General features: G+C 39.3%; 1 protein-coding gene across 1 annotated transcript in view; it reads right to left on the bottom strand.

Annotated features, from left to right (window-relative positions):
• HAO1 (hydroxyacid oxidase 1) overlaps positions 1-6,237 on the bottom strand; it is a 52,663-nt gene extending 46,426 nt beyond the window's left edge. The window contains exon 1 of the mRNA XM_081560346.1: positions 6,101-6,237. Within this exon, the coding sequence (XP_081416472.1) occupies positions 6,101-6,237 (137 nt within the window). The remainder of the gene's footprint in view (positions 1-6,100) is intronic.
• Positions 6,238-12,804: the final 6,567 nt, after the last annotated feature.

Consider the following 12,804-nt stretch of genomic DNA (forward strand, 5'->3'; position numbering starts at 1 on the left):
ACAGTGGAAAATCTGTGTATAACTTTACAGTTGGATCCTCCAGATCTCTGGTTTCACATCCACAGATTCAAGCAATTGCAGGTCATGTACTACCTTTTCAGTAAAAAAAAAAAAATCCATGTATATGTGCACCTGCTAAGTTCAAATCCATATTCAAAGGTCAACTCTAGTATATGGCAATTTGAGTCAGGCTTGGGATGTGGCTCAGCTGGTTAAGACTCTGCCTGCAATATGGGAGACCTGGGTTCAGTTCCTAGGTTGGAAAGATCCCCTGGAGAAGGGAACAGCTACCCATCCTAGTATTCTGGCCTGGAGAATCCCATGGACCGTCGTATAGTCCATGGGGTGGCAAAGAGTCAGACATGACTGAGTGACTTTCACTTTCACTTTCTTTAACTTAGCCTAATACTTTTGAGATTCATCTATGTTGTTGCAAGGATCAATAATTGTCCTTTTCACTTGATGAGTAGTATTCCATTGTAAAAATGTAGCACAGTTTACCCATTCTCAAGATAAGACACATTTGGAATCTTTCAACTTGGGGTGATAATAAATAATGCCACCATAAGCATTCACTGAAAGGTTTCTGTATGAAATAGCTTTCATTTCACTTCTTCCGAGCCATTTTGAAGACAGTATAGAATGGCATAGGGATTAGATTAGAGTTTATGAAGATATCCTATGTCTACTTCAACTATTCTTTTTTCTTACAGACAGTAGAATTACCTCAGGCAATTACTTGTAAAATTATGATGTGGTTTCTTCAAAATCCTTGATCTGAATTCTATATCCAGTGAAGTATGATGATAAGGGAAGGTGGGGTTTTTTAGTTTAATTGAGCATTTTGCCAAAAAATGTTATTTGCCAGAGACTGGAATTTTTTTACTTAAAGAATTTTTGACCCCTGACCATTATCTTAAATTACTTTTTCTGCAGTTCTTTTGTGTAGCAACGCAAGTTACTAACAAACCAAGAAACAAACTAGTAAACTTTACAGGAAAACTAGTTCTCTTTTCTCGCTGCAAAATTTATATCTCCTGTTTGTTCAGGATTATTTTCTCCTCATTAGTAATTGATTAAAACTGAAGAAAATATAGCCCCAGTTTCTCATGAGCACTAAGGCAATAAACCTGTGAATACACATGCATATACACCTAACTAGCACTCACCTTTCAGGACTTAGATTTAATTCTGCTTCCAGATAGATCAAGACTTTTCATTAATACAGTGAAGTGTGATTTAGTAACAGAGTCACCAAAATAAATGGAACCTCCCAAGACTTAATTGAAGCCTACTTCCTCCAGCGGAAGAAGAAATTCTGCCTTAATGTCGCTTTGAGGAATAGCTAAGGGTCTGTAATATAATCCTTCCTCACATAATAAAGTAAAAACATCCAATCCCTGCAAAACATAATAAAGAAGTTTAACGGTGATTTCTCTGCAATTCCTTTGAACAACATAATTGTCTTGATTTTCTGTCACACCACATGCTCTGCTGCTGGAAGTCTTTTCTTCTCAACTGACCCTCACAGCATGATTCTTTGATCTCCATTCTGAATGGGGAGATGCAGAAGCCTTGAAGAGAGTTTTTACTACCAGTCATCTCTAAGTGTATTATTAGAATGGGAGAAAAAGATTTAATAGCAGCTGTTGGAGTGCTGGCCTTGGAAGGCATTAATATTTACTTAGAGCTGAGAAAACAATGGAAGCTTTTATGAAGAGAGCACAGAGCTGCAGGGCATCGGCTGTGTGTGTGTTTGTGGTCAGAAGGAACCTTTTCAGATATCCAGTTCCAGGCAAGGCTCAACCCTTTCCTCTACAGGCAGCAATTTTATGCTTGTCCACGAGGTGGCGAAGTCACTTTAATAACTGCGTTCTTGCTTCCCACACACATAATTTCCTGCCCTGAGGATCACATTACAGAGGCATCAACCAACGGCACAAAATGCAATTCCTAGACCAAATTAGATGAAATCAATGGCATGGAAAATGTATGCTCTCTAAAAATCCTTCACATTTTGAAATGTTCCAAAGAGCAATTACAACTAACCTTGTCAGGTAATTCCAACAGTTTTGCAAGCCCCACCCGATCTCATCCCCAATTTAAGTTATTTTTTCAAAATCTTACGTAAAACTAGCTTACTACAACCTTGGACTCTGCTTTTATGGGACTTCCACTTTGGAAAAAAATATGAAAATTGACAAAACAATTGACCCAACTGAATAATAAACATTTTTCAAAGGTTTCTTAAATGAGGTGGTGCAAAAGTGGAAATCAAGGCCCAACAAGGGCCTCAATTTTATGTTATCATAAATCAGGTCCCCAAGAGGAAGTACATTGATGAAGGAAGAAACCCACTCATCACCCAGCTTTGAAGTTCTGTGCTGTTATTGAGTCCCACCAACTCAACACAGTGAATTAATGATTTACAAGTACTGTAAGATGATCATGTCTTCCCAAATCAGTGGAAAAGAATTTGCCTGCCAGTGCAGGACACTCAGATTCAATCCCTGGGTCAGAAAGATCCCCTGGAGGAGGAAATGGCAACCCACTCCAGTATTTTTCCTTGGAAAATTCCGTGGACAGAGGTGCCTAGTGGGCTAAGGTCCATGGTGTCGTACAAGAGTCCAACACGACTTAGCAACTAAGCAATAAAAATGATGATCATATTGCATCTTAATTTCTCCACATGAATTACTTATTCTAAGCTTTAAAAACTCATAACATATATATACATACATAAACTGTGCATATATATATATAAAATATGCTACAAGTTTTAAAATCGTATTTGTCACCATGCATTTCTCAATATTGAGAGATCTTTAAAACATTTAACCGGAATATTGATATTTCTGAGGTACCTGGTAAAGGAAGAAGGAATTTAAGTCTGAAGAAAACACAGCCTGGTAAATATTATATTTAAACAGTCAAGCCATTTTCAGAGTGTCTCCATATGTAGATAAGTTTCAGAAGGCCCATGAATCTCCTGAAATGTGTGTGTGTGTATGTGCGCACGCGTGTGTGTAGTTTGTCACACGTGTCTGGATAAAAAAGCCACAGCTTTGAGGTCCAAAGTGGGGAGAGTGAGAGATTTCCAGGGGAGAGGGAGGGAGATGAAATGATGAGGAGGGAAAAGGGGGAGAAGGTGACAGATCTGAAATGAGATCTCTTGCCATGTGACTTTTCAAAAAATGAGACAATTAACCGCTTTTCATAATGCAAGAGAAAAATCAGCTTGCTTACCTATGGAACCAAGTAGCTGAATGATTCTGTGACATTTACACCTATGAAAACACTAACAATGACCCTGGTGAATGTATATTGCTCCTCAAATATTTAAGAGAGGGAATGATGTCACTTTTACCATCTGTTATTTGAAAAAATACATGCAATTTTCAGTGCCACTAAGTGCATTAGGGACGATGAGCTTCCTTTACTAATATCACATGACTTATAAACACCCAAACTGGAGAATCATATTCCACCAGATAATTTCACAAGAAGCCACAAAATGTGTGCAGACCATGGTTGAGAAAGATAATGTGTTTCTCACATTATAACCCAGGTTAATGTGTAAGAGAATCTAAGAACTATCCTTTTGAAAATTAACTCCAATCAGGTCAGAACACACAAAATCTAACAAGCTGACATTTTTCATTGTTCCTGTCATAATTGCAATAGAAAACTCTGTTCTTTGGCAGTTCTATTTGACTTTATTTGTCCTTTTTTATGTGGGAAGCAGACACAATCTTATTACAGCCTCAAGTCTTACCCAAAAATATCTCCAAGCAACTGCTTTGTCACCTAACTGGTCTGTGTCCCCAGAACCCCAAAACGTGGTTGTCAGAGCTGGGTGCAGAGATAAAAGGTGTCATTGGGCATTCACACCATTTGCTATACCCCTGGGATAGGGAGGTTATAAATTTCACAACTGTCTTTAAAATACTCTGTCGTGTGTCACAGTGGGTTATCTGAAGTTTGCTTGATTTGTCATCTTCATTTGAATAGAATGAGAGCTTTCAGAATGATTGCCTTCATCCCATCAAGCCAAAGCCACTACCTGGCAAAACATCTATTTTACCTCCACGTGATCAGCTTTATGATACCGAGTAAGGACTGAAAGATCATCCAGCAAGTTACACAACAAAAAAGGATTGGAGATGCTAGACAGGCAATGTGTGTTGTAACAAAAACTCCTCAGGTGGTTGATAATAATCCTCTATCCTCCAGGAAAAAAAAAAAAAAAGTCGATTAGTACGTTTTCCCCTCCTTTAAAGCTGAACAAAAGAATGATCAAGGTTCATGGAAAAGGTGGCATTTAAAATTCCTTCTCATTATCTGTGTCCTGTCCCTAAGTTACTCACTCAATACTTAGGCTGAGTAGGCTGGGAATACCCACTGCTGGGGATACCTGTGTAATTCACAGAAGCTGTGAGGTGCTTTTTCAGGCCACACAGAAGTCACCACAGTCTTCTGTGTCTCACAAGGTTTCTAGAATTTCTAGGGTTGAAGAGGTGTCTGGTTTGCTACACCCCTTTGCTCCATCTTGAAGATGTCCATTGGGCCAATAGTTTTGGGTCCCTTTTGCACCAGTTCAACCACTAGCATTATGGAGGCCAAAGGTCAATGTGCATCCCTTGAAATGTAAGCTCCACTGGGCAAGAACTTTCTTCACCTGGCTCACTCTATCCTCAACATGTAGTGCCAAATCGAACCCACTGAGATACTTAATGTGTGAGGTAATTAACCAGGCAGCATGTGGTGAAGGGTGTTAAAGGGTGAGGAAGGCTGTGCAAAAATGGACTTGAGTCCCTTGAGCACTGTGCCCTGATGGACACCAACTCCATTATCCTCCCAAGGCCCTGAGATTTCCTCGGTTAAAATTACCTATTTGGGTTTAAGTGTTGCTTTCAGGAAACTACTAATAGGTAAAGGACATCACTTGCGAACAGAGTTGAGATGAGCCCAAGTAGGGGCAATTTCTGAGAACAGAAAACATTGAAGGATCTGAAAGATCCCATAGCAGTTGGATAAAATCATCAGAAGTTTAAGCAGCTCCACTCTTTGCCAACTTTTCCCTTGCCATGGCTCCCTAGAGTTTATTAAATCTCATTTTTGTCCCAGAAAAGATCTGAGACAAAGTCAAAGCTTGAAGGAGTTTGGGGAAGCTTCCCCTGCCTTTCACCCCACTCTCAGGCTCCTATACTGATTTGTAGGTGATTTGGTGCTGTTTGTTGGGAACCACCATGGTTAGAATGATTTCACTTCTCCTAATAAACACATAGAAAAATGAGCTTGAGTGATTTTGCTCTAGGCTAAAGCAGAAATCAGGAAGAAAGGCAGATTTTTTCACCTGGATACTTTTTGTCTTTTTTGTTTATCACCATCCATGAGTGCCCACAACATTTACTGGCGTCACTAAAGGTGCATGAGCCTCATATACTGTAGTGTATTGAGGGCTCCCCTCCCCTGCTCCAGCAAATAAACCATTTCCTAACTGCATAAGCTGTGACATCCACCATCTTGGGCTTTGAAATATGAAAGTCAGCGGAAAACTAATTTGGGAAGAGAGATTAAGCCCTTTGGAGGAGACATGAAACCACAAAGTGAAAGATTAATGCCATATAGACAAACTGGAATCTAAAGTGAAAATTTGGAAAACAGTAATCAAAATGAATGATAATGGAAAACCAGTATGATGGGAACATTTGAGGCAACCATCTGATCTGGTTTGCCCAGATAAGACAGTTATCTCCTGTTTAATACTAACAGTTTCCTACACCATAAATTAAACTGTCAGAGAAAAAGAAAATGGAGTCATCAGAATTTATCACCATTTTTATGCACAGCTGAATGAATTATCCACATAATTCCAAGTGAGGAAATTTAGGGTTAGCTTTTTTCAAGATCCCCAGGCTTGGAATATTTTCAAACAAGTTTAAAGCCCAATATTTCTCACAGCCCCATGAATTTCCCCTCTCTACTAAACATAATACCTAGACAAATAAGTCCATACCATCATTATTAAAACTGAAAGATTTACTTTGATGAAATATCTTTGTATATTTTTAAAACATGATTTTAAAAATATTCTTACCTGGAAAATGCTGCAATATTATCAGCCAAGGTCTCCTGATCATTTGCCCCAGATTTATAATAGTCATATATAGACTTTTGAAGTACAGATTTAGCATGTTGTTCATAATCACTGATGCACACAAGCCGAGAGAACATTTTCCTGGGCTATTGCAAACCCTGGGATGTTTTTCCCTCCTGTGTTGCTTTCTACATTCTGACAATTCTGTTATTAGTCATTTATTAACAGACTTTTACCAAAGTTCAGATTTAGTTCTCTGTTGCTTACATGAATTAAGTGAGCAAACACATGCTTAGACTTTGAAATTTTATTTGCAGCTGTCTGCCAAAGAACAGGTAGTACATCTAAGCCTCAAGAAATTGGGTTAAGGGGGCAGCAAGAGGGAATTAGGTGTCTGTCACATTAAAAAGGCAGGAGAATGAGTAAAAATTAAAAACCTAGAGTAGTACTTGCCTAAAACTGCTCTTGGCTCAATTCTGCTGAAGGCTGTTTCTTCCCCACTGCATGTGTCTTTGCTATTTAACTGGTACCCAGAATTTGCTACACACTCATTTTCATTCCATATTTGGATCATGCACATAAATAAAAAAGAGCTTATGAAATGAATGGGGCATATGTTACCAGAACGGGGACTCCTTCCAGGGCCTGAGAGTGGGAAACACTTGGAAATGAATTGTCTAAAGAGACACATGTACTGACAACGCAAAAGACTTTATTGGGAAGGAGTGCCTGGGCAGAGAGCAGCAGGGTAAGGAAACAGGAGATCCGCTCTGCTACGTGGTTCACAGTCTCAGATTTAATGGTGATGGAGTTAGCTTTCCAGATAGTCTCTGGCTTTTGCTTGTACCCATATTTGGTCTGACTCAGGATCCTTCCAGGCTTTCCCAGGTGGCTCAGTGGTAAAGAATCTGCCTGCAATGCACGAGACTTGAAGGAGACACAGGTTTGATCCCTGGGTCGGGTAGATGCCCTAGAGAAGGAAATGGCAACCCATTCCAATATTCTTGCCTGGAGAACTCCATGGACAGAAGACGCTGGCAGGCTACAGTCCATGGGGTCACAAAGAGTCAGACACAACTAAGCAACTAAACAACAACAAGGGTACTTCCTTGTGTACTTGCAAATCTGGATTCCAGCACAAGGTTTCTGGGAGTTTGGCAGGACATATTATGGATGGGCATCTCCTCCTTCTTTTTGGCCCCTTGTAGATTCTCCAGGTTAGTTTTCTGCAACAGCACCATTTTCCTTATCGGGACCTCCTGCTGAGACAACTCACTCAAATCATTATTATTGTGCTTGGTCAAGGCGGTCAACAGTTCCCTAGCACATCAGTAAATATAGGGTGTCTACACAACAAGAAACTTAGCTGATCATAAAATTTTGGCTTTAACAAGAAACATTAAGGCCAAATTTACAGCTGATTCTTAGAGTCTTATCTTCCTCTGGAGAAGATGCAGGGAAGTGCCAGTCCAAAAGACCTTGTGATTTTAATCTAAAATTTCATTCAGTCATGGAAAAAACACCTGGGGAAGATTTGCATTAGAAAGGCATAACTCAGAAAGCAATGGCTTTGACATGAGTCAGATCTGTTTTTCAATTTGGGAGGCCCCACTTAAAGTTGCTCACCTGTGCCCAGCAGCTGAATTTCAACTGCCAATACCTATAGGAGCATATTCTCTTGAACTTGGAATCTGCTGCTCCATCCACATGTCATGCTAAAGTACTTTGGAATCAATGCCCCCTGGAGGGCTTAAATTGCAACCCCATGGACTGTAGCAAAGGAGTTGGTACATGAATACCAAATCCCTCACTCCTCTGGCATTTAACTCATAGATGTGTGTTCTATGGTGCACGCTTCAGTTACCCACATGTCTTATTTGGTTGCTAACCAACCCTGTGTTACCTGCCTTCTCTTCCAATTTCCCCAACCCCTTAATTTAATCAAAGAGCTTTATGCTGCTAGACTATACATATGTACATAGACTGGTTCCAAATAGGAAAAGGAGTACGTCAAGGCTGTATATTGTCACCCTGTTTATTTAACTTATATGCAGAATACATCATGAGAAACACTCGGCTGGAAGAAACACAAGCGGGAATCAAGATTGCCAGGAGAAATATCAATAACCTCAGATATACAGATGACACCACCCTTATGGCAGAAAGTGAAGAGGAACTAAAAAGCCTCTTGATGAAAGTGAAAGAGGAGAGTAAAAAAATTGGCTTAAAGCTCAACATTCAGAAAACGAAAATCATGGCATCTGGTCCCATCACTTCATGGCAAATAGATGGGGAAACAGTGGAAACAGTGCCAGACTTTAATTTTGGGGGCTCCAAAATCACTGCAGATGGTGACTGCAGCCATGAAATTAAAAGACACTTACTCCTTGGAAGGAAAATTATGACCAACCTAGATAGCATATTAAAAAGCAGAGACATAACTTGGCCAACAAAGGTCCATCTAATCAAGGCTATGGTTTTTCCAGTGGTCATGTATGGATGTGAGAGTTGGACTGTGAAGAAAGCTGAGCGCCAAAGAATTGATGCTTTTGAAATGTGGTGTTGGAGAAGACTCTTGAGAGTCCCTTGGACTGCAAGGAGATCCAACCAGTCCATCTTAAAGGAGATCAGTCCTGGGTGTTCATTGGAAGGACTGATGTTGAAGCTGAAACTCCAATACTTTGGCCAGCTCATCCTAAGAGTTGACTCATTGGAAAAGACTCTGATGCTGGGAAGGATTGGGGGCAGGAGGAGAGGGGGACGACAGAGGATGAGATGGCTGGATGGCATCACCGACTCGATGGACATGAGTTTGGGTAAACTCCAGGAGTTGGTGATGGACAGCGAGGCCTGGCTTGCTGCAGTTCATGGGGTCGAAAAGAGTCGGACACAACTGAGCAACTGAACTGAACTGAACTGATACATAGATTTATCCCCAAAGTTCACAAATGCTTACTTTTGGCTTTGGTTCAGTATTTATTATACTATATAACACATAATTGTATATAATTCCTTAGGTAGGAATTAATTTAGTTTTTAAATAACTAACCAATTGTCTCACCATCATTTATTGACTAGCCCATCTCTCCATTCACTTAATCATATTCTTTAAGACAGAATTCATACTATGCGTATACCACTAGCACCTAAAATTGTTCTTTTGATTAACAGAAAACAAACTTTATTCCACAATATTGCTACTGCTACAAGTGAAGATACCCCAAGGCTAATGATGAAAGCAGATGCATAATAAGGGCTGGAAATTATGCTCTCTGTAAGCCGTGTGCTGAAGGATAAGCCAACAAGCTCCAGAATGGGCTATTCTTAAAACACAGTTGTACTCGGAAACAGTGAGCCAGAGGAGACTGGCTAGTAGTGAGATGTCAGCTCTCTGATTTTAGAGATTAATAATCAGAACTGAAATGCCCTTAAACAGAGTGAAAGTGAAAGTTAGTAGCACAGTCGTGTCCAACTCTGCGATACCATGAACTGCAGCCTGTCTCGCTCCTCTGTCCATGGAATTCTCCAGGCAAGAGTACTGGAGTGGACTGCCATTTCCTTCTCCAGGGGATCTTCCCAACCCAGAGATCAAACCCAGGTCTCCTGAATTACAGGCAGATTCTTTACCAACTGAGCTACTAGGGAAGCCCCTTAAACAGTGTACTTTTATTTAAATTATAGGCTTCCCTGGTGGCTCAGACGGTAAAGCATCTGCCTACAATGTGGGAGACCCGGGTTCGATTCCTGGGTTGGGAAGATCCTCTGGAGAAGGAAATGGCAACCCACTCCAGTACTCTTGCCTGGAAAATCCCATGGACGGAGGAGCCTGGTAGGTACAATCTCTGGGGTCACAAAGAGTTGGACATGACTGAGCGACTTCACTTTCTTGTACTAAGAGGAAAAGCTGAGGATGTTTAAAACAAGACAGTTTCTTCAAGTAGATAATTTGAACCAAACAGGAATGATAGCTCAGTCTAAAATATGATGCTAAAAGAAAATTGCTGCACTTGGATGCACATCCTGGAATAGAGTCTTATTTTGCAGTGCCTTGTCTAAGCACATGAGACAGAGATGCATATAGTCTTCCTACGTGTGTTTATCTGATTATTTGATTATCTTATGAATGTTATAGATGAATATTAATAGCACGTTCCTTATAAATGAGTCCCAACAACTAAAGGCTAAAAGACATATCTAGGTACATGTCAAATGAAAAACTCCTGTGAACATATTTGAAAACTAGAAAGTTGTTGGCGCTGATGGCTTTTGGAAACTGCTAAAATAAAAGAATGTTTTTGTGAGAAATATGTGTGGACACCATGCAAATTTATTTAAAGCAAATGATCTTGAGAAAGGAGTAGACTGAATGAATCTCCATCTCTCCTCTCTATTTTTGTGGCTAGTGGTAATAGTGATAGATTTTTTTAAAAAAGAATAGTGGCTCATTTTTTTTTAAGAACTGTAAAATGCTTTTTTATATTTTATTGCTTCAACTCAAAAATGATACTCAACTCAATATTTCTGAAATATTCATTGTGATAAGTAAAGGTAGTTGCCCATTCACAAAGGATAGCATAGGATGGAAAAAAAATGTTTAACTTCTATCTTATTACAAATGAGGGAATAGTTTGGCAGGAATGGCATTTCTTTCATCTGTTTAGGGACCAGTTGTAGTGAATAGTTCACTGCAAGTTTTCAGGCCAACACCTGTTTTAGTTGTGAGATGATTGATTCTTGGTTTTTAAAAATTTTAATGGAAAGCATGCATTTAGCCAACTTTAGGCTTTGCAAGCTACAATAATATAGTCTCTGATTTTCACTGTAAATACATCTGCTTAACATATCATACTGATATGTAATGTAATCATATATTCTTATGCATAATATATTATCTTGATATATATTATCATGTAAAACTGCTGATCAAAAATTATAAATATCTTAGGCTAAGGCAAAATTAGAAAACAATATTACTTATAAAAGACAATTTTTTGTGGTGGTCACTTCTTTAAAATATTGGTTCCAAGTGTAATGAGGAGAGATGGAAATAATAAATGAAGCCCCTTATTTTGTTCATCACCCAAACATTATTATTGACTATATTCTCCACTCTATATTTCATCCTTATGACTCATTTATTTTGTAAATGGAAGTTTGTACCTCTTGATTTCTTTCACCTGTTTCCCTCATCTGCTTCACCTCCTCTCTCTTCTGGCAACCAATATTTGTTCTTTTTTTTTTTTTTTTTTTCCCTAAGAGAAAAACATTTTATTTTATTTTATTTATTTATTTATTTTTATAAATTTATTTATTTTAGTTGGGGGCTAATTACTTTACAATATTGTAATAGTTTTTGCCATACATTGACATGAATCAGCCATGGGTTTACATGTGTTCCCCTTCCTGGACCCCCCACCCACCTCCCTCCCCATCCCATCCCTCTGGGTCATCCCATTGCCCCGGCCCTGAGCCCTTGTCTCATGCATCGAACATGGAATGGTGTTCTGTTTCACATATGATAATATACATGTTTCAATGCTATTCTCCCAGAACGTCCCACCCTCACCTTCTCCCTCAGAGTCCATAAAATTGTTCTATGCATCTGTGTCTCTTATTCTGTCTCGCATATAGGGTTATCGTTACCATCTTTCAAATTCCATATATATGCATTAGTATACTGTATTGTTGTTTTTCTTTCTGGCTTACTTCACTCTGTATAATGGAGCAACCTAGATGTCCATCAGCAGGCGAATGGATAAGGAAGCTGTGGTACATATACACAATGGAATATTACTCAGCCATTAAAAAGATACATTTGAATCGGTTCTACTGAGATGGATGAAACCAATATTTGTTCTTGGTATCTATGACCCTTTTTTTGTTTTACGTTTGTTCCTTGTTTTGCATCTCAGGTTTCACATGTCCCAAGTTAAAGCAAGGTTCTTTTTAGATCCATCCATGTTGTTGCAAATGGCAACATTTCACTATATTTATGGCTGAGTAATTATGTGCATATATCCCATCTTCTTTACCATTAGTCTATCCATTGGTAGTTAGATTGAGCCCATATCTTCCCTGTTGTAAATAATGCTGCAGTGAACATAGATGTTCGTGTATCTTTTCAAATTTGCATTTTCATTCTCTTCAGCTAAGTACCCAGCAGTGGCATTGCTGGCTCTCATGGTAGTTTCATTTTTAATTTTTTGAGAAACTTCCATTTACTGTGCTAAGTTGCTTAAGTCATGTCTGACTCTTTGCAACCTTATGGACTGTAGCCCGCTAGGCTCCTCTGTCCATGGGATTCTCCTGGCAAGAATACAGGAGTGGGTTTCTGTGCCCTCCTCCAGGGGATCTTCCTGACCCAGGAATCAAACCTGCATCTCTAAAGTCTCCTGCATTGGCATGAAGGCCCTTTACCACTAGTGCCACCTGGGAAGCCCAAGAAACTTCCATACTGTTTTCCAATTTACATTCTCATCAACAGTGCATGAGGGCTCCCTTTTCTCCACATTCTCACAAACAGTTGTTATTTATTGTCTTTTTGACGATAACCATCCTGACAAGTGCGAAGAGATATCTCATTTTGGTTTTGATTTGCATTTCCCTGATGATTAGTGATGTAGAGTATCTTTTCATGTGCCTGTTAGCCATCTGTATGTCAGCTTTGAGGGAAAAAAAAGGTTTTTTAGATCTTCTGCCCTTTT

This window comes from Giraffa tippelskirchi, chromosome 13 (genome assembly GCF_054371585.1).
Source record: "Giraffa tippelskirchi isolate mGirTip1 chromosome 13, T2T-mGirTip1v1.2.pri, whole genome shotgun sequence".
Classification (NCBI taxonomy): Eukaryota; Metazoa; Chordata; class Mammalia; order Artiodactyla; family Giraffidae; genus Giraffa; species Giraffa tippelskirchi.